Genomic DNA, 21,576 nt, shown 5'->3' with positions numbered 1-21,576 from the left:
CACACAGCTGACAATTGGCGGAGCCAGGATTTGAACCCATGACCACTGCCTCCAAAGCCCATGTTCTTTCCAGTGAGCCACGCTGCCTCTCTTATAAGCACTTGGGCACACACATACCCACATCATTTGTGTACCTTTCCTTATTGCCTTATTTCCTTATTGCCTTTTCCTATCTGTACTTTTCTGTAGTGGCTGTCTCCCCTGCTAGATTGTAAACTCCTTGAAGGCAGGATTGTGTCTACTAATTCTAGTGAGCTCTCCCAAGCGATCAGCATGGTACCTTGCACATCAGAGGCGCTCAACATTACTGACCGATGCATGACAGCATTTCCCTTCCCCACAGCACCTGTATATCATCAGTCGTATTTATTGAGCGCTTACTTTGTGCAGAGCACTGTACTAAGCGCTTGGGAAGTACAAATTGGCAATATATAGAGACAGTCCCTACCCAACAGTGGGCTCACAGTCTAAAAGGGGGAGACATGTTTGTACATATTTATTACTTTACTTATTTATTTATTTTACTTGTACATATCTGTTCTATTTATTTTATTTTGTGAGTATGTTTGGTTTTGTTCTCTGTCTCCCCCCTTTTAGACTGTGAGCCCACTGTTGGGTAGGGACTGTCTCTATATGTTGCCAATTTGTACTTCCCAAGCGCTTAGTACAGTGCTCTGCACATAGTAAGCGCTCAATAAATACGACTGATGATGACGATGATGATGACCAAGTTTCTCGAGCCCCGGTTTTCTCGCTTCCCAAAGCACGGAGCTAAACTGGCCTCAAAACCTTACCGGATCAGGACCTCGCTGGCTTGTTACCGTGGGCCCCAAAGTGGAGACGAAATCTCAAAGAACTGCTGCCGCCCCGGCAGCTTGAAGGCCAACCTCACCCTCCTTCCTTCTCACCTATCCTCAGGTCCAATTCCTGTCTCACATCCACAGCATCACTCACTCTCTGATCCGGTTCAGTGAGCGTCTCACAGGCCATCCGGACAGCCCGGGGGGTGATCTCAGAGAAACGGGCTCTGAAAACCCGAAGGCTCGGCTTCACTGTCAACCAGAGAGAGGCACAAATATCAGCTTCAAACTCACAGTCCAATTCAAACCCTCTACTACATCCAAGATACAGCTTGAAAGCGACAATGTACAGTGCTCTGCACACAGTAAGCGCTCAATAAATACGATTGATTGACTGACAATGAATTTAAATTCAACTCAGTATGACAGTCTTTAGGCTTAGATTAACAGGGGTCACGTAAAACCACAATATTTAATTTCATGCCCTGACAGTCTAGCTCTTACCCTGCTAAGCAACATTTTGTCCCACCGTCAACTCCACATAACTGGGCTGGCCAAAGAAAAATACCAGTTGGGGGAAGAGATTGGGAGAAGACAAAAAGGCCAAACCAAAATCTCTGGGCAGGACAGTCTGGAGGTAAAACAGAGGGCTCTGAAGACCCCTCCAGAGTGTAAGTTCACTGTGGACACAGAACACGTCTACCAACTCGGTTGTACTGTACTCTCCCAAGCACTTAGTACAGCGCTCTGCACACAATAAGAGCTCAATGAATACCACTGAGGATGAGATGGTGAGGAGGGAGCAGTGGGACAAGATTCTGGTATTAAGAGAAGCCAATTCCCCGACAGCGGCAGACTTGGAGGGAAGGGGGTCTCGGGGGAGGTAAGAAGAGAAGTCTTGGGGGGTGGCAAGAGATGCTACGATTGCTACAACCCAAAGGGGAAGTGAGGGCAGAGACTGGGGTCTGCAGGTGGATGGCAGCGGGACAGGCGGTTCGCCCTTGTGGGGTCCGAGGAACTGGGACCATCGGAGACCCGTGGGACAGTAGGGTCAGGGCTGGGGAGCCCCGGAGACACCAAGGAAAAGAGGGGGAAAGCCCAGGAGGAGGAAGGCTGGGGAAACTGAGGGCTAGCCAAGGGCGGGGGCGGGGGTCAGGTCAGAGTGGTGACCTGAGGTGGGGGGGAAGAGAACCCGGAAATGCCAAGTCAACCAGAGTGGGAGGATGGGGAAAGACAGGGGAAAGGAACAGAGGAGAGGAAGGAAGAGGGGTAAAGAAGAGAAAGGATAACAAAAACGCACCGTTTGGGTTGTACCTTTCTTAGTTTTTTCAATTTGTCAGAACACTGGAATTTCACTGGTATCTCCCAGTCCAGCTAGGGTGCGTTTTACCATCTACAGCGGGCCACGCTGACTAGTCATCCCTCTATACTGGGTTTGTCGGAAATGAAAATAGAGGCAAGGGAAATCAACTCTCTTTGTGGTCAGCCAAAAACAAGTACCCTCCTGCTGAGTCTTATTACTATGACTGCATTCTCACTTCCTTGTCCAGACCTTCAGGAAGTGGTCTGCCAGAGAAACGAGCCTAAAGGGAATTTCTATCAAGACGGCAAAAACACACACACAAGAGAGATGAAAACACCTCAAATCTGACTCGGCAAATCTAATTTGGTTTTTTAAATTTCGCCGAATGAGTCCATCAGGAAGTTTAAAGCGAGAACCCACTGGAGACAGATGCCGGTCATTTTTTTTTTCCTTTTCCACACTTGAATCGCTGGTCCTCCCTTTCCCTCTGAGCTGTCACCCCACAGTACGGTGGCAGTGAAACCAATGTCACAGAGGGAATGGCCACACATTGCCAAGGCTGACAAAACGGCGCCCTGTTTGCGCCACTGGACTCAAATTCAAGAGCTCTGTGAGACAGCTTTACTCACCAGCTTTACACACATGGATGACTTCAAACCCGATGTTCTCCCCTTCGCGATCGCAATCGGTCCAGATCATTAGCGTCTGGCACTGCTGGGCTTCTCGCTCCAGGGTTCTCTGAAAGGGGAAGTTGGGAGATGTGGTGGTGACGGTGGGATCTGTGCAGCATATTCCATCCACGAGTGAAACCTGCCACGCTTAGAACAGAGCACCTGCCTGGGAGTCAGGACGTGAGCCCTAATCCCGGCACTGCCACTTGCTGCTGTGTGACCTTGGGCACATCACTTAACCTCTCTGTGCCTCAGTTCCCTCATTAATCAGTAAAATGTGGATTAAGACTCTGTGCCCCAAGCGGGACATTGGCGGTGTCCAACCTGATTACCTTGTATCTACCCCAGAGTTTAGTATAGTGCCTGGTGCTGTAACAAATACCACAAAGCAACAAAAAAATATGGCAACAAATTGATAACTATTAAAATTACCTTATCACAGTTAGCCCTACCCCTTCTGCAACCCCTCCAATTTCAAGGTAGCAGGGGAAGGACTGGACTTCCCTCAGAAACCGTGATCAACCAGTTTCACAGCTCTTTGCTCCGGCCCCGGGGCTACAGGCCTTCCAGGAGGCTCCTACCTTGATATCCACAAAGTTTTCTGGACAGTACTTCTCGATTTCAGCTTCGAAGAGGATCAGGGGATTGCAGCTTTGCCTGGGGAACCAAAAGCAAGCCAGAGAGTTTAAAATAAGGTTCAGAGTCTTCTGGTTCAGGTAGCCAGATTATCTTGGCGAGAGTACCCCATCCCCAGAAGCTTGACTTATTGCACCAGCTCTTGTCCAATGCCTACCTTCGTCCTAATTCCACCCTCCAATATGTGACTTTCAGCAGAATAAACCAGCTTCCCTCCTGACCTATTTCTGCAGAGATAAGTCTTCAAGAGGTAGGGTTTGGTTTTTTGGTTCCAGTCTCTCACAACTTAAATCAAGACACCAGAAGTTCTGGGACAGCCAGGAGCCTAAGCCAGAAAGTAAGTGCGGGTGATCACAACGCGATGCTCAGGTCGGACGAAAATGAGTATCTGATAAAATATCGCCGTTTCTCCTCCCTCCCTGAAGATTCGTAATCACAGCGAGGCAGGAATCAATCAGCAGCCATCAGCGGGAGAGGTGGGATGAGCCATTTCCGAACCTGGCTCAGGCACTGGCGCCGTGCTTTGGATTTTGGGTTCCCAGACTGTAGCCTGGGCACTCCTGGGTCTATCATCCTTGAGGACCACCCCCACAGCTCTCCTCAAGTGACCCCCAGCCTCTCCTCTGGTGGGGGGGACCTGAAGGGGAATGAGGAATCAGCGGTGACCAGGGCACCGAGTCCCAGCATCAGCACTCCCAGCACTCCCACCTTTGGACCGGGGCAGTCTGGAAAAACGGTCCCCGGGTCGGATCTAGGAGTTGGATGGATCCGCAGAAGTTACCGCATCTTAGCCACTAACACCATACCTGCTCCCCGGCCAACGAATGGCGCACCATCCATCCTGAGGAAAGGTTCTGTCTTTTTAAGGACACTTATAAAGGGACGGCCTGTCCTGGAAATCCTGATTAAACATTCATAATGCCGTAAACAGTACAACAGATTGGCTGACGATTTTTAGAGTCTGTACTGAATAATGCAGGTTTGATTACCTAAGAGTCTACTGCATTTCACAACTTAAAATACTAGGAAAAGACCTCTCCCCACTCACAAGTGCTACTGACCATTTTCGAAACTGCATCTGGAAATCATGAGCCAGCAAGTGTCCAGAAACAGAAGTCATCACCATGGTAACATTCTGAAGGAAAAGAATTTCGATTATTATCTTCCGGCAATTGCAACGTGCAAAATCCGTCAAAGTAAATCAGGCGGGAAATTCTCTCCCAGAAAACTGGTGGTTTGAAGGACCTCTTTTGGCTCTAATAATACACAGTGCTTGGAAAATAATCCTTTTACTAGGCTCTGTGCTGGTCAGAGCGCTAGAACAATAAATCCGGCTTTAGTCACTGCACTGCAAAAATGGGTACAGAAGCTGGAGTGGTTCCAGAGAAGAGAAACAAAAGGGACTACAACCTATAACAAAAGATGGAAGGACCTGGGGGTGTTTAGCACCTTCTAATATATGAAAAAGTCTTCTGGACACACTGTAGACTCTTGATGCCGCCGTGGATCAAACAAGAGGAAAGGGCTTAATCTGAAAGAGACGACCTTTCCTCTAATAATCGGGAAGAATTTGACTCTTGTGGAGAGGGGGAAAAAGGGGCCTAAGCTACCACCAAAGTTATGAAGTCTTAATCTCTGGAGGTCTTTTAAGGAAAAGAATAAGCAAAAAATTTCTCAACCAGTTGTTCTTATTGAGCGCTTACTGTGTGCAGAGCACTGTACTAAGCGCTTGGGAGAATACAATACAACAGGGTTGGTGGACACAGTTCCTGTTCACAGTGAGTTTACAGTCTAGAAGAGGAGACAGACATTGATAAAAATTATGGATGTGCCCGTCAGTGGGGCTGTGGGGTTGAGAGGGGGTGTAACAAAGGGTGCAAATCCAAGTGCAAGCAGCGATTTGGGAAACAGCGTGGATTAGTGGAAAGAGCACGGGCTTGAGAGTCAGAGGGCGTGGGTTCTAATTCCGGCTCTGCCACTTCTCAGCTGTGTGACTTTGGGCAAGTCACTTAACTTCTCTAGGCCTCAGCTACCTCACCTGTAAAATGGGGGTTAAGACTGTGAGCCCCAAATGGGACAACCTGATTACCTTGTATCTACCCCAACGCTTAGAAAAACGCTTGGCACATAGTAAGCGCTAAACAAATATCATCATCATCAAGTGCAAGGGCATTGCAGAAAGAAGGGGAAGAAGAGGAAATGAGGGTTTAGTCACAGCCATTTGCCAATCCAGATGATCTTCTGAGGTCCCTTCCAGTTATACTAAGCTATGTGTCTTAACACAATAGATTCCAGTCAACTACCACCTTAAATTGCATATTCTTGCCCGTTACTGTGCCCGCAAGTTGGTTTTCCTATTATTTAGGAACTCTTGTGATTACTGTATATGATCAGTGCCATGTGGAAGGATACCATGCACCAGTGTAAGGGGAATTCTTGGCCAAACTCCATATGGTAGTAGTAATATTTATTAAGCACTTACTGTGAGCACTGGGCGAGAATACACCACTGGGAATCAGACATGGTCATGATGAATTGGCCACCTTGAACATGAGAGTTTTCAGGCAAATCAATCAAACAATCAATCAATGGTCTTTACTGACCTCTTACTGTGTGTAACAGCCTTGTAGTAAGGGCTGGGGAAAGTATGATACACAAAGTTGATAGATACGGTTTTCTGCCCACAAGGAGCTAACAGTCTAGTGGGGTAGACAGACATGAAAATAAATTCTGGATGCATACCCAAGTGCTGTGGGGTGAATACCAAATGCACAGGTGACATGGAAGGGAAAGCAAGTAGGGGAAATACAAGTTATTGTATCTGCCTAACCCTGCAATTGACACAGAATACATGTTGGGGTGAAGAGAATTTTCTCCTCCTAAGAAATGAGTTTGGGGTGGAAGGAACAAAGGACTGCCAGCCTCTTGCTAGTCTTTTCTTCCCATATTTGAGAACTCAAGAGAATAGAAAAAGCAACAGCAATCTGAGAGGAGACGGTGTTCTTGGGGCAAAAAACGCTTCATCACGTACCTGTCCATACAAACGATAGTCAAATTCATATATCTTGTTGAACCTGGAAAATCCTTCTCTCTAAAAATAAATGTACAAGTGTAAGGAGTTGATGGCTTTTCAGAATAATCAACTTAAACAGCAACAACTACACAGGCTCAGATAATGCAGTGTCACGGCTCTGCAAATACAGCTCAGTGAGTGAGGCTACAACAATTAAATACGCACGCAGACAAAATCTGAGATGTAAACTAGGGTCCTAATATGTAACTCTTCACACAACATTCTGAAAAACACCACAGCAGGAATTCAGCCCAACTTTGAGGCCCTGGGGAAGCTCCTCCCGTCCCATCAATCCACCAATCACTCCTAAACGTATGACTCCCAAATCAACCTGAGTAGTCCTGACCTCTCTCCTCCACTGCAATCTCACACATCTTCTCGTAAAGACACTCACCGCTATGTGGATGTCCCACCCAGCACCTCAAACTCAACATGTCCAAAACTAGCGCAGAGCATGGGCCTGGGACTCAGACGGTAATAGGCTCTAATCCCGGCTCCGCCACTCATCTGCTGTGTGAACTTGGGCGAGTCACTTCACTTCCCTGTGCCTCAGTTGTCTCTTCTGTAAAATGGGGATTGAGACTGTGGGCCCCACATGGGACAGGGACTGTATCCACCCCAGCGCTTTGTACAGTGCCTGGCGCATAGTAAGCACTTAACAAATACCAGAATTATTATTATTAATCCCATCTTCCCTCCCAATCATCTTTCTCCACCCAACTTTCCCTTTTCACAGTAGCTCACTACGGGCAGGGAACATGCCTGCTAATTCTGTTCCTCCCTTCAAGGCCCTACTGAGAGCTCACCTCCTCCAGGAGGCCTTCCCAGACTGAGCCCCCTTCTTCCTCTCCCCCTCTCCATCCCCCCCATCTTACCTCCTTCCCTTCCCCACAGCACCTGTATATATGTATATATGTTTGTACATATTTATTACTCTATTTATTTTACTTGTACATATCTATTTATTTTATGTTGTTAGTATGTTTGGTTTTGTTCTCTGTCTCCCCCTTTTAGACTGTAAGCCCACTGTTGGGTAGGGACTGTCTCTGTATGTTGCCAATTTGTACTTCCCAAGCGCTTAGTACAGTGCTCTGCACATAGTAAGCGCTCAATAAATACGATTGATGATGATGATGATGTTGTGTTGTACAATCCCAAGCGCTAAGTACAGTGCCCTGCCCAGGATAAGCACTCAGCAAAATCACCGTTTTATTGACAACTCCACCATCTCCGCCTCACCACTCCATAAGCATGACATATCCTCGACTGTTCTCTCCCTTTCAACCCCTATATTCAGTAGATTTTTCCTCCAGATTTTACGTCCCTCCTCTCCATCCAAACTGCCACCACACTGATACAAGGACTTGCCATATCACAACTCAATTACTGCATCAGCCACCTGACAGACCTCTCTGTCTCCAGTCTTTCTATTCTCCAGTCCATGCTTCACTCTGCTGCCATTCCACCTAAGCACTCAGATACTTATATTCCCTTGTTACACTTTGTATATACCTTTGTACTCTACTGAGTCCTTCTACTTGTAATTTATTTTAGTGTATGTCTCCCTCGCTAGATTGTAAACTCCCTGAGGGTAGGGACTATGTCGATTTACTCTACTGTACTCTCCCAATGGCCTAGTACAGTGTTCCACAATCAATCATCATCAATTGTATTTATTGAGCGCTTACTGTGTGCAGAGCACTGGACTAAGCGCTTGAGAAGTACAAGTTGGCAACACATAGAGATGGTCCCTACCCAACAGCGGGCTCACAGTCTAGAAGGGGGAGACAGACAACAAAACATATTAACAAAATAAAATAGAATAAGTATGCACAAATAAAATAGAGTAATAAATACGTACAAACATATATACATATATTCAGGTAGTATTCATTTATTCAATCATTTAATCGTATTTATTGAGCACTTACTGTGGGCAGAGCACTGTACTAAGTGCTTGGGAAGTACAAGTTGGCAACATCTAGAGACGGTCCCTACCCAACAGCGGGCTCACAGTCTAGAAGGGGGAGACAGACAACAAAACAAAACATATTAACAAAATAAAATAAATAGAATAAGTATGCACAAATAGAGTAATAAATACGTACAAACATATATACATATATTCAGGTAGTATTCATTTATTCATTCATTTAATCGTATTTATTGAGTGCTTACTGTGTGCAGAGCACTGTACAAAGTGCTTGGGAAGTACAAGTTGGCAACATATAGAGATGATCCCTACCCAACAGTGGGCTCACAGTCTACAAGGGGGAGACAGACAACAAAACATATTAACAAAATAAAATAAATAGAATAAGTATGTACAAATAAAATAGAGTAATAAATACGTACAAACATATATACATATATTCAGGCAGTATTCATTTATTCATTCATTTAATCGTATTTATTGAGCGCTTACTGTGTGCAGAGCACTGTACTAAGTGCTTGGGAAGTACAAGTTGGCAACATACAGAGACGGTCCCTACCCAACAGCGGGCTCACAGTCTAGAAGGGGGAGACAGAGAACAAAACAAAACATATTAACAAAATAAAATAAATAGAATAAACATGTACAAATATAATACATACAGTAATACATATATACATATATACAGGTGCCGTGGGGAGGGGAAGGAGGTGTTTACTGTGTTGAAGTCCTGGGCCATGTGCTTGGGAAGAGTCCAACAGGGTAGACATAATCCCAGCCCACAAGGAGCTTAGAGACTACAGGGGAAGACAGTAAAATAAATTATAGATGGACATATACATAAGCACTGGGGAGTTGGGGGGGAAAATCAAAGTGATGAAAGTGTATGGAGAAGTGCAAAGATGACCCCGGAGGGAGGGTGACTAGGAGAAGTGAGGGCTTAGTCATGGAAGGCCTCCTGAAGGAGATGTGACTGTATGAGGGCTTTGAAGATGGGGAAAGTGGAGGCCACTTATTTGGGCAAGTCAACTGACTTTTCTGTGCCTCAGTTACCTCATCTGTAAAATGGGGATTAAGTCTGTGAGCCTCACATGGGATAACCTAATCACTTTGTATCCTCCCCAGCGCTTAGAACAGTGCTTTGCACACAGTAAGCGCTTAAAAAATGCCATCATTATTATTATCAGTTGGATGTGAATGGAGATCAGTTGGGGGGAGAGTTCCAGGCCAAAGGGAGGGAAAGGGCAACCTGATGATCACAGTCTTAACCCCATTTTACAGATGAGGGAACTGACTTCTAGACTGTGAGCCCGTTGTTGGGTAGGGACCGTCTCTATATGTTGCCGACTTGTCCTTCCCAAGTGCTCAGCCCAGTGCTCTGCACACAGTAAGCGCTCAATAAATGATTGAATGAATGAATGAGGCCCAGAGCAGTGTCACCTCCTCCAAGAGGCCTTCCCAGACTGAGCCCCCTCCTTCCTCCCCCTCCCCATCCCCCCCCGCCTTACCTCCTTCCCCTCCCCACAGCACCCGTATATATGTTTGTACAGATTTATTACTCTATTTTTTTACTTGTACATATTTGCTATTTTATTTTGTTAATATGTTTTGTTTCATTGTCTGTCTCCCCCTTCTAGACTGTGAGCCCACTGTTGGGTAGGGACCGCCTCTATATGTTGCCGACTTGTCCTTCCCAAGCGCTTAGTCCAGTGCTCTGCACACAGTAAGCGCTCAATCAATACGACTGAACGAATGAATGCGGCTCAGAGAAGTGAGGTGAGTTGCCCAAAGTCACCCAGCTGACAAGTGACGGGGTCGGGATTGGAACCCATTCATTCATTCAATCATATTTATTTAGCGCTTATTTTTCACTCATTCATTCATTCAATCGTATTGATTGAGCTTTTACTGCATGCAGAACAGCGTATTAAGCGCTTGGGAAGTACAAGTTGGCAACATGTAGAGCCGGTCCCTACCCAACAGCGGGCTCACAGTCTAGAAGGGGGGAGACAGACAACAAAATAAAACATATTAACAAAATAAAATAGAATATGTACAAGTAAAATAAATAGAGTAATAAATATGAACATACACATATACACATATTTACATATGCACATATACATATATATACATATGTACTCCTCACCCTGGGCTTCAAGGCTGTCCATCCCCTCGCCCCCTCCTACCTCACCTCCCTTCTCTCCTTCTCCAGCCCAGCCCGCACCCTCCGCTCCTCTGCCGCTAATCTCCTCACTGGGCCTCGTTCTCGCCTGTCCCACCGTCGACCCCCAGCCCACGTCCTCCCCCTGGCCCGGAATGCCCTCCCTCTGCCCATCCGCCAAGCTAGCTCTCTTCCTCCCTTCAAAGCCCTACTAAGAGCTCACCTCCTCCAGGACGCCTTCCCACACTCAGCCCCCTCCTTCCTCTCCCCATGCCCCCCGCCTTACCTCCTTCCCCTCCCCACAGCACCCATATATATGTTTGTACGTATTTATTATTCTATTTATTTTACTTGTACATATTTATTCTATTTATTTTATTCTGTTAATATGTATTGTTTTGTTGTCTGTCTCCCCCTTGTAGACTGTGAGCCAGCTGTTGGGTAGGGACCGTCTCTAGATGTTGCCAACTTGGACTTCCCAAGCGCTTAGTACAGTGCTCTGCACACAGCATTTATTCTATTTATTTTATTCTGTTAATATGTCTGGTTTTGTTGTCTGTCTCCCCCTTCTAGACCGAGAGCCCGCTGTTGGGTAGGGACCGTCTCTAGATTTTGCCCACTTGTACTTCCCAAGCGCTTAGTACAGTGCTCTGCACACAGTACTTATTCTATTTATTTTATTCTGTTAATATGTTTTGCTTTGTTGTCCATCTCCCCCTTCTAGACCGTGAGCCCGCTTTTGGGTACGGACCATCTCTAGGTGTTGCCCACTTGTACTTCCCAAGTGCTTAGTACAGTGCTCTGCACACAGTAAGTGCTCAAAAAATATGATTGAATATGTACATATGTGTACATATGCATATATACACATACACGTATGTGTATATATGTGTAGTATGTATATATGATTGTACATATTTATTACTCTATTTATTTTACTTGTACATATCTATTCTATTTATTTTATTCTGTTAATATGTTTTGTTTTGTTGTCTGTCTCCCCCTTCTAGACTGTGAGCCCACTGTTGGGTAGGGACCGTCTCTAGATGTTGCCAATTTGTACTTCCCAAGCGCTTAGTACAGTGCTCTGCACACAGCAGGCGCTCAATAAATACGACTGATTGATTGATTGATTACTATGTTCCGGGCACTGTACTAAGCACTGGGGTAGATACAAGAAAATCGGGCTGGGCACAGTCTGTATCCCACATGGGGCTCACAGTCTTAATCCCCATTTTACAGATGAGGGAACTGAGGCCCAGAGAATTGAAGTGACATGCCCAAAGTCACACAGCAGACAAGTGGAGGAGCTTGGATTAGAATCCAGGTCCTTCTGACTCCCAGGCCTGTATTCTTTCCACTGGGCCATACTGCTTTTTACAGTACAGTAAGGTGAACAGTAAGATACACTAAATAAACCAAGTCCCAGGTGGAAGTATGAGAATGAAAATTAATGAGTAAGGGGTTTTTTTTGTTTTTGTTAATTTTTTTTTACATTTCCATGGGCTTATTGTCCTCTCAGCTCCAAGAAGGAATTTCTTTTTCACCCTTTTGGCCTCTCCTCTCATTTGTTCTGATGACTTTTTATTTATTTTACTTGTACATATCTATTCTATTTATTTTATTTTGTTAATATGTTTGGTTTGGTTCTCTGTCTCCCCCCTTCTAGACTGTGAGCCCACTGTTGGGTAGGGACTGTCTCTATATGTTGCCAACTTGGACTTCCCAAGCGCTTAGTCCAGTGCTCTGCACACAGTAAGCGCTCAATAAATACAATTGATTGATTGACTTGATATCTGTCTACAGGTTTTGTTTTGTTGTCTGTCTCCCCTTTCTAGACTGTGAGCCCGCTGTTGGGTAGGGACCGTCTCTCTGTGTTGCCAACTTGTACTTCCCAAGCGCTTAGTACAGTGCTCTGCACAGTAAGTGCTCAATAAATACGATTGATTGATTGACTTGATATCCGTCTACAGGTTTTGTTTTGTTGTCTGTCTCCCCCATCTAGACTGCGAGCCCGCTGTTGGGTAGGGACCGTCTCTAGATGTTGCCAACTTGGACTTCCCAAGCGCTTAGTCCAGTGCTCTGCACACAGTAAGCGCTCAATAAATACGATTGAATGAATTTATTACTCTATTTATTACTTTACTTGTACATATTTATTCTATTTATTTTATTTTGTGAAAATGTTTTGTTTTGTTGTTTGTCTCCCCCTTCTAGACTGTGAGCCCGCTGTTGGGTAGGGACCGGCTCTAGATGTTGCCAACTTGTACTTCCCAAGCACTTAGTCCAGTGGTCTGCACGCAGTAAGCGCTCAATAAATACGATTGAATGAACGAATTTATTACTCTATTTATTATTTCATTTGTACATATCCATTCTATTAATTTTATTTTGCTAATATGTTTTGTTTTGTTCTGTCTCCCCCTTCTAGACTGTGAGCCTGCTGTTGGGTAGGGACCGTCTCTAGATGTTGCCAACTTGTCCTTCCCAAGCGCTTAGTACGGTGCTTTGCACACAGCGCTCAATACGATTGAATGAATGAATTTATTACTCTATTATTTTATTTGTACATACTTATTCTATTTATTTTATTTTGTTAATGTGTTTTGTTTTGTTGTCTGTCTCCCCCTTCTAGACTGTGAGCCCGCTGTTGGGTAGGGACCGTCTCTAGGTGTTGCCGACTTGTCCTTCCCAAGCGCTCAGTCCGGTGCTCTGCACACAGTAAGCGCTCAATAAATACGATCGAATGAATGAATTTATTACTCTATTTTACTTGTACATATTTATTTTATTTGGTTAATATGTTTTGTTGTCCGTCTCCCCCTTCTAGACTGTGAGCCCGCTGTTGGGTAGGGACCGTCTCTAGATGTTGCCGACTTGTCCTTCCCAAGCGCCTAGTACGGTGCTCTGCACACAGTAAGCGCTCAATAAATACGATCGAATGAATGAATTTATTACTCTATTTTACTTGTACATATGTATTTTATTTGGTTAATATGTTTTGTTGTCCGTCTCCCCCTTCTAGACTGTGAGCCCGCTGTTGGGTAGGGACCGTCTCTAGATGTTGCCGACTTGTACTTCCCAAGCGCTCAGTCCGGTGCTCTGCACACAGTAAGCGCTCAATAAATACGATTGAATGAATGAATGTATTACTCTATTTATTATTTTATTTGTACATATTTATTCTATTTATTTTATTTTGTTAATATGTTTTGTTTTGTCGTCCGCCCCCCCCCTTCTAGACTGTGAGCCCGCTGTTGGGTAGGGACCGTCTCTAGATGTGGCCAGCTTGTCCTTCCCAAGTGCTTAGTCCGGTGCTCTGCACACAGTAAGCGCTCAATAAATACGATTGAATGAATGAATGTATTACTCTATTATTTTATTTGTACATATTTATTCTATTTATTTTATTTTGTTAATATGTTTGGTTTTGTTCTCTGTCTCCCCCTTCTAGACTGTGAGCCCGCTGTTAGGGAGGGACCGTCTCTAGATGTGGCCAACTTGTCCTTCCCAAGTGCTTAGTCCGGTGCTCTGCACGCAGTAAGCGCTCAATAAATACGATTGAATGAACGAATTTATTACTCTATTTATTATTTTATTTGTACATATCCATTCTATTAATTTTATTTTGCTAATATGTTTTGTTTTGTTGTCCGTCTCCCCCTTCTAGACTGTGAGCCCGCTGTTGGGTAGGGACCGTCTCTGGATGCTGCCGACTTGTACTTCCCAAGCGCTCAGTCCAATCAATCAATCAATCAATCAATCGTATTTATTGAGCGCTTACTATGTGCAGAGCACTGTACTAAGCGCTTGGGAAGTACAAATTGGCATCACATAGAGACAGTCCAGTGCTCTGCACACAGTAAGCGCTCAATAAATACGATCGAATGAATGAATTTATTACTCTATTTTACTTGTACATATTTATTTTATTTGGTTAATATGTTTTGTTGTCCGTCTCCCCCTTCTAGACTGTGAGCCCGCTGTTGGGTAGGGACCGTCTCTAGATGTTGCCAGCTTGTCCTTCCCAAGCGCTTAGTCCAGTGCTCTGCACACAGCAAGCGCTCAATAAATACGATTGAATGAATGAACGGATTACTCTATTATTTTATTTGTACGTATTTAATCTATTGATTTTATTCTAAGATGTTTTGTTTTATTGTCTGTCTCCCCCTTCTAGATTGTGAGCCCGCTGTTGGGTAGGGACCGGCTCTAGATGTTGCCAACTTGTCCTTCTCAAGCGCTCAGTCCAGTGCTCTGCACACAGTAAGCGCTCAATAAATACGATCGAATGAATGAATTTATTACTCTATTTTACTTGTACATATTTATTTTATTTGGTTAATATGTTTTGTTGTCCGTCTCCCCCTTCTAGACTGTGAGCCCGCTGTTGGGTAGGGACCGGCTCTAGATGTTGCCCACTTGTCCTTCCCAAGCGCTCAGTCCAGTGCTCTGCACACAGTAAGCGCTCAATAAATATGATCGAATGAATGAATTTATTACTCTATTTTACTTGTACATATTTATTTTATTTGGTTAATATGTTTTGTTGTCCGTCTCCCCCTTCTAGACTGTGAGCCCGCTGTTGGGTGGGGACCGGCTCTAGATGTTGCCAGCTTGTCCTTCCCAAGCGCTCAGTCCGGTGCTCTGCACACAGTAAGCGCTCAACAAATACGATTGAATTAATGAATTTATTACTCTATTTATTATTTTATTTGTACATATTTATTCTATTTATTTTATTTTGTTAATATGTTTGGTTTTGTTCTCTGTCTCCCCCTTCTAGACTGTGAGCCCGCTGTTGGGGAGGGACCGGCTCTAGATGTGGCCAACTTGTCCTTCCCAAGCGCTTAGTCCGGTGCTCTGCACACAGTAAGCGCTCAATAAATACGACTGAATGAATGAATTTATTACTCTATTTATTATTTTATTTGTACATACCCATTCTATTTATTTTATCCTGTTAATATGCTCTGTTTTGTTGTCTGTCTCCCCCTTCTAGAATGTGAGCCTGCTGTTGGGTGGGGACCGTCTCTAGATGTTGCCAACGTGTCCTTCCCAAGCGCTTAGTCCAGTGCTCTGCACACAGTAAGCGCTCAATAAATACCATTGAATGAATGAATTTATTACTCTATTCATGATTTTATTTGTACATATCCATTCTACTTATTTTATTTTGTCGTCCGTCTCCCCCTTCTAGACTGGGAGCCCGCTGTTGGGGAGGGACCGGCTCTAGATGTTGCCGACTTGTCCTTCCCAAGCGCTCAGTCCAGTGCTCTGCACACAGTAAGCGCTCAATAAATACCATTGAATGAATGAATTTATTACTCTATTCATGATTTTATTTGTACATATCCATTCTACTTATTTTATTTTGTCGTCCGTCTCCCCCTTCTAGACTGTGAGCCCGCTGTTGGGGAGGGACCGGCTCTAGATGTTGCCGACTTGTCCTTCCCAAGCGCTCAGTCCAGTGCTCTGCACACAGTAAGCGCTCAATAAATACGATTGAATGAATGAATGTATTACTCTATTTATTATTTTATTTGTACATATTTATTCTATTTATTTCATTTTGTTAATATGTTTTGTTTTCTTGTCTGTCTCCCCCTTCTAGACTGTGAGCCCGCTGTTGGGGAGGGACCGTCTCTAGATGTGGCCAACTTGTCCTTCCCAAGTGCTTAGTCCGGTGCTCTGCACACAGTAAGCGCTCAATAAATACGACTGAATGAATGAATTTATTACTCTATTTATTATTTTATTTGTACATACCCATTCTATTTATTTTATCCTGTTAATATGCTCTGTTTTGTTGTCTGTCTCCCCCTTCTAGAATGTGAGCCCGCTGTTGGGTGGGGACCGTCTCTAGATGTTGCCAACGTGTCCTTCCCAAGCGCTTAGTCCAGTGCTCTGCACACAGTAAGCGCTCAATAAATACCATTGAATGAATGAATTTATTACTCTATTCATGATTTTATTTGTACATATCCATTCTACTTATTTGATTTTGTCGTCCGTCTCCCCCTTCTAGACTGGGAGCCCGCTGTTGGGTAGGGACCGGCTCTAGATGTTGCCAGCTTGTCCTTCCCAAGCGCTCAGTCCGGTGCTCTGCACACAGTAAGCGCTCAATAAATACCATTGAATGAATGAATTTATTACTCTATTCATGATTTTATTTGTACATATCCATTCTACTTATTTTATTTTGTCGTCCGTCTCCCCCTTCTAGACTGTGAGCCCGCTGTTGGGTGGGGACCGTCTCTAGATGTTGCCAACGTGTCCTTCCCAAGCGCTTAGTCCAGTGCTCTGCACACAGTAAGCGCTCAATAAATAGCATTGAATGAATGAATTTATTACTCTATTCATGATTTTATTTGTACATATCCATTCTACTTATTTTATTTTGTCGTCCGTCTCCCCCTTCTAGACTGGGAGCCCGCTGTTGGGTAGGGACCGTCTCTAGATGTTGCCAGCTTGTCCTTCCCAAGCGCTCAGTCCAGTGCTCTGCACACAGTAAGCGCTCAATAAATACCATTGAATGAATGAATTTATTACTCTATTCATGATTTTATTTGTACATATCCATTCTACTTATTTTATTTTGTCGTCCGTCTCCCCCTTCTAGACTGTGAGCCCGCTGTTGGGGAGGGACCGGCTCTAGATGTTGCCGACTTGTCCTTCCCAAGCGCTCAGTCCGGTGCTCTGCACACAGTAAGCGCTCAATAAATACCATTGAATGAATGAATTTATTACTCTATTCATGATTTTATTTGTACATATCCATTCTACTTATTTTATTTTGTCGTCCGTCTCCCCCTTCTAGACTGGGAGCCCGCTGTTGGGTAGGGACCGGCTCTAGATGTTGCCAGCTTGTCCTTCCCAAGCGCTCAGTCCGGTGCTCTGCACACGGTAAACGCTCAATAAATACGACACAATGAAGGGTCCGTTTTCTCCCCGGCGGCCGTCCCGTCTCACCCTTGTCATCCTGCTGTCGGACAGGAGGTCGGCGATGCCTTTGGCGGCGTCGTTCTTCTCGGCCACGCACAGCACCCTGCGCGTCGCGCGGAAGGCCGCCTCCATGGCCGACGAGGACAGGGACGGGGCCGGGGACCGAGGGAGGAGGCGGCGGCACCACAGCCCGATCCCCAGGCGGGCGAGGGGCCCGGCCGGGACCCGCCTCATGTCGGGCCCCGACGAGGCCCCGGCCCGGGGGCGGCACGCATCGCCACGGACACCGAGGGACGGGCCTCAGCCGGGCCTCAGGCGGGAATCCCCTCAGGCCCCGTCTACCGCGCACGCGCGCGCATGCGCCCCTGCCGCCCCGCCCCGGGCCTGCCTTTCCGAGGGAGGAGCGCGCGCATGCTCCCCTGCCGCCCCGGGCCTGCCTTTCCGAGGGAGGAGCTCGCGCGCGCATGCGCCCCTGGTGCCCCGCCCCTGCCTGTCCGAGGGGGGAGAACGCGCGCATGCGCCCCTGGAGCCCCGCCGCGGGCCTGCTTTTCCGAGAAACGCGCGCATGCGCCCCTGGCGCCCCGCCCCGGGCCTGCCTTTCCGAGGGGGGAGCGCGCGCATGCGCTCCTGGCGCCCCGCCGCGGGCCAGCCTTTCCGACAAAGAAGCGAGCGCGCGCGCGCATGCGCCCCTGGCGCCCCGCCCCTGCCTTTCCGAGGGGGAAGAACGCGCGCATGCGCTCCTGGTGCCCCGGCGAGGGCCTGCCTTTCCGAGGGGGACGAGTGCGCGCATGCGTCCCTGGCGCCCCGCCCCGGGCCTGCCTTTCCGAGGGAGGAGCGCGCGCGCGCATGCGCTCCTGGCGCCCTGCCGCGGGCCTGCCTTTCCGAGGGAGAAGAACGCGCGCATGCGCTCCTGGCGCCCCGCCCCTGCCTTACCGAGGGGGAAGAACGCGCGCATGCGCTCCTGGTGCCCCGCCGCGGGCCGGCCTTTCCGAGGGAGGAGCGCGCGCATGCGCTCCAGGCTCCCCGCCGCGGGCCTGCCTTTCCGACGAAGCGCGCGCGCATGCGCTCCTGGCGCCCTGCCCCTGCCTTTCCGAGGGGGAAGAACGCGCGCGTGCGCTCCTGGCGTCCCGCCGCGGGCCTGCCTTTCCGACGGAGAAGCGCGCGCGCATGCGCTCCTGGCGCCCCGCCCCCTTAAGGCCCTACCTCAAGGCTCACCTCCTCCAGGAGGCCTTCCCAGACTGAGCCCCTTCCTTCTTCTCCCCCTCGTCCCCTTCTCCATCCCCCTCGTCTTACCTCCTTACCTCCTTCCCTCCGAGAAGCATAGTGGATCAGTGGAAAGAGCCCGGGTCTCGGAGTCAGAGCTCATGGGTTCAAATCCCGGCTCTGCCAATTGTCAGCTGTGTGACTTTGGGCAAGTCACTTCACTTGCCTCAGTTGCCCCATCTGTAAAATTGGGGGTTAAGACTGTGAGCCCCCCGTGGGACAACCTGATCACCTTGTAACCTCCCCAGCGCTTAGAACAGTGCTTTGCACGTAGTAAGCGCTTAATAAATGCCCACAGCACCTGTATATATGTATGTTTGTACATATTTATTACTCTACTTATTTATTTATTTTACTTGTACATATCTATTCTATTTATTTTATTTTGTTAGTATGTTTGGTTTTGTTCTCTGTCTCCCCCTTTTAGACTATGAGCCCACTGTTGGGTAGGGACCGTCTCTATATGTTGCCAACATGTACTTCCCAAGCGCTTAGTCCAGTGCTCTGCACACAGTAAGCGCTCAATAAATAGGATTGATGATAAGAACGCGCGCATGCGCTCCTGGCGCCCCGCCGCGGGCCTGGCTCCTCCCCAACGCCCCTTCCCCGCGCTGCCGTATTCCGCCCCTGTCGCAAAGCCCTTCGTCGCCCAGGTCACGACAGCCGTCATTCATTCAATTGTATTGATTGAGCGCTTACTGTGTGCAGAGCACTGGACTCCTCACCTCCTCCAGGTGGCCTTCCAAGACTGAGCCCCCATCCCCCCCACCTTACCTCCTTCCCCTCCCCACAGCAGCTGTATGCTAGCTCTCTTCCTCCCTTCAAGGCCCTACTGAGAGCTCACCTCCTCCAGGAGGCCTTCCCACACTGAGCCCCTTCCTTCCTCTCCCCCTCGTCCCCTTCTCCATCCCCCTCATCTTACCTCCTTCCCTTCCCCACAGCACCTGTATATATGTTTGTACATATTTATTACTCTATGTATTTTACTTGTACATATCTACTCTATTTTATTTTGTTAGTATGTTTGGTTTTGTTCTCTGTCTCCCCCCTTTAGGCTGTGAGCCCACTGTTGGGTAGGGACTGTCTCTATATGTTGCCAACTTGGACTTCCCAAGCGCTTAGTACAGTGCTCTGCACACAGTAAGTGCTCAATAAATACGATTGATTGATGTTTGTACGGATTTATTACTCTATTTTTACTTGTACATATTTGTTCTATTCATTTTATTTTGTTATTATGTTTTGTTTTGTTGTCTGTCTCTCCCATCTGGACTGTGAGCCCGCTGTTGGGTAGGGACCATCTCTAACTCACCTTCTCCAGGAGGCCTTCCCACGCTGAGCCCCCTCCTTCCTCTCCCCATCCTTCCCTCCTTCCCCTCCCCACAGCACCTTTATATATGTTTGTACGTATTTATTACTCTATTTTATTTGTACAAAATTATTCTGTTTATTTTATTTTGTTAATATGTTTTATTTTGTTCTCTATCTCCCCCTTCTAAATTGTGAGCCCGCCGTTGGGTAGGGGCCGTCTCTAGATGTTGCCAACTTGGACTTCCCAAGCGCTTAGTACAGTGCCCTGCACACAGTAATTGCTCAGTGAATGAATGAATGTACTAAGCGCTTGGGAACTACAAGTCGGCAACGTATAGAGACGGTCCCTACCGAACAACGGGCTCACAGTCAAGAAGCGTCGTCGTCAACGGTTTTGGTGGCGAATCCGGCCTCCGAACTACAACTCCCAGATTACCTAGCGACGCGACCTCTTTCTTCATTCATCCATCTATTCATTCATTCAATCAATCGTATTTACTTCAAGGCCCTACTGAGAGATCACCTCCTCCAGGAGGCCTTCCCAGACTGAGCCCCCTCCGCCTTACCTCCTTCCCTTCCCCACAGCACCTGTATATATGTATACATGTCTGTGCACATTTATTACTCTATTTATTCTACTTGTACATATCTATTCTATTTATTTTATTTTGTTAATATGTTTTGTTTTGTTCTCTGTCTCCCCCTTCTAGACTGTGAGCCCACTGTTGGGTAGGGACCGTCTCTATATGTTGCCAACTTGCACTTCCCAAGCGCTTAGTACAGTGCTCTGCATACAGTAAGCGCTCAATAAATACGATTGATTGATTGATAGTAGTTCTGTGGCCGTTCCTGCCTCCAAACTACAACTCCCAGGTTACCTAGCGACACGGTCTCCTTCTTCAATCAATCAATCAATCGTATTTACTGAGCGTCGCCAATAGTTCTGCGGCGCCTCCGGCCTTCGAACTACAACTCCCAGGTTACCTAGCGACGCGCCCTTTTTATTCATTCAATAATTCATTCATCAATCAATCAATCGTATTTATTGAGCGCTTACTGTGTGCAGAGCACTGGACTAAGCGCTTGGGACGTACAAGTTGGCAACATCTAGAGACAGTCCCTACCCAACAGTGGGCTCACAGTCTAGAAGGGTGAGACAGAGAACAAAACCAAACATATTAACAAAATAAAATAAATACAATAAATATGTACAAGTAAAATATTCGCGCCCTTTTTCTTCATTCATTCATTCAATCGTATTTATTAATAATAATAATAATAATGGCATGTGTTAAGCGCTTACTATGTGCAAAGCACTGCCCTAAGCGCTGGGGAGTTTACAAGGTAATCAGATTGTCCCACGTGGGGCTCACAGTCTTAATCCTCATTTTACAGTTGAGGTAACTGAGGCACAGAGAAGCTAAGTGACTTGCCCAAGGTCACATAGCTGACAATTGGCCGAGCTGGAATTTGAACT

General features: G+C 46.6%; 1 protein-coding gene across 2 annotated transcripts in view; it reads right to left on the bottom strand.

Annotated features, from left to right (window-relative positions):
• Positions 1 to 17,788, bottom strand: part of TOP3A (DNA topoisomerase III alpha) — a 36,249-nt gene extending 18,461 nt beyond the window's left edge. Inside the window, exons 1-6 of one of the 2 annotated variants that reach the window (XM_038762587.1) lie at positions 17,553 to 17,788; positions 6,442 to 6,501; positions 4,472 to 4,545; positions 3,356 to 3,431; positions 2,733 to 2,841; positions 909 to 1,052 (exon numbers count right to left, since the gene is read on the bottom strand). In XM_038762587.1, the coding sequence (XP_038618515.1) occupies positions 909 to 1,052; positions 2,733 to 2,841; positions 3,356 to 3,431; positions 4,472 to 4,545; positions 6,442 to 6,501; positions 17,553 to 17,759 (670 nt within the window). In that variant the 5' untranslated portion in view covers positions 17,760 to 17,788. The remainder of the gene's footprint in view (positions 1 to 908; positions 1,053 to 2,732; positions 2,842 to 3,355; positions 3,432 to 4,471; positions 4,546 to 6,441; positions 6,502 to 17,552) is intronic. The other variant, XM_038762588.1, reaches the window with a different exon arrangement.
• Between the last annotated feature and the right edge of the window lie 3,788 nt (positions 17,789 to 21,576).

This window comes from Tachyglossus aculeatus, chromosome 21 (assembly GCF_015852505.1).
Source record: "Tachyglossus aculeatus isolate mTacAcu1 chromosome 21, mTacAcu1.pri, whole genome shotgun sequence".
Lineage (NCBI taxonomy): Eukaryota > Metazoa > Chordata > Mammalia > Monotremata > Tachyglossidae > Tachyglossus > Tachyglossus aculeatus.
This window is presented reverse-complemented; position numbering and strand designations above follow the sequence as displayed.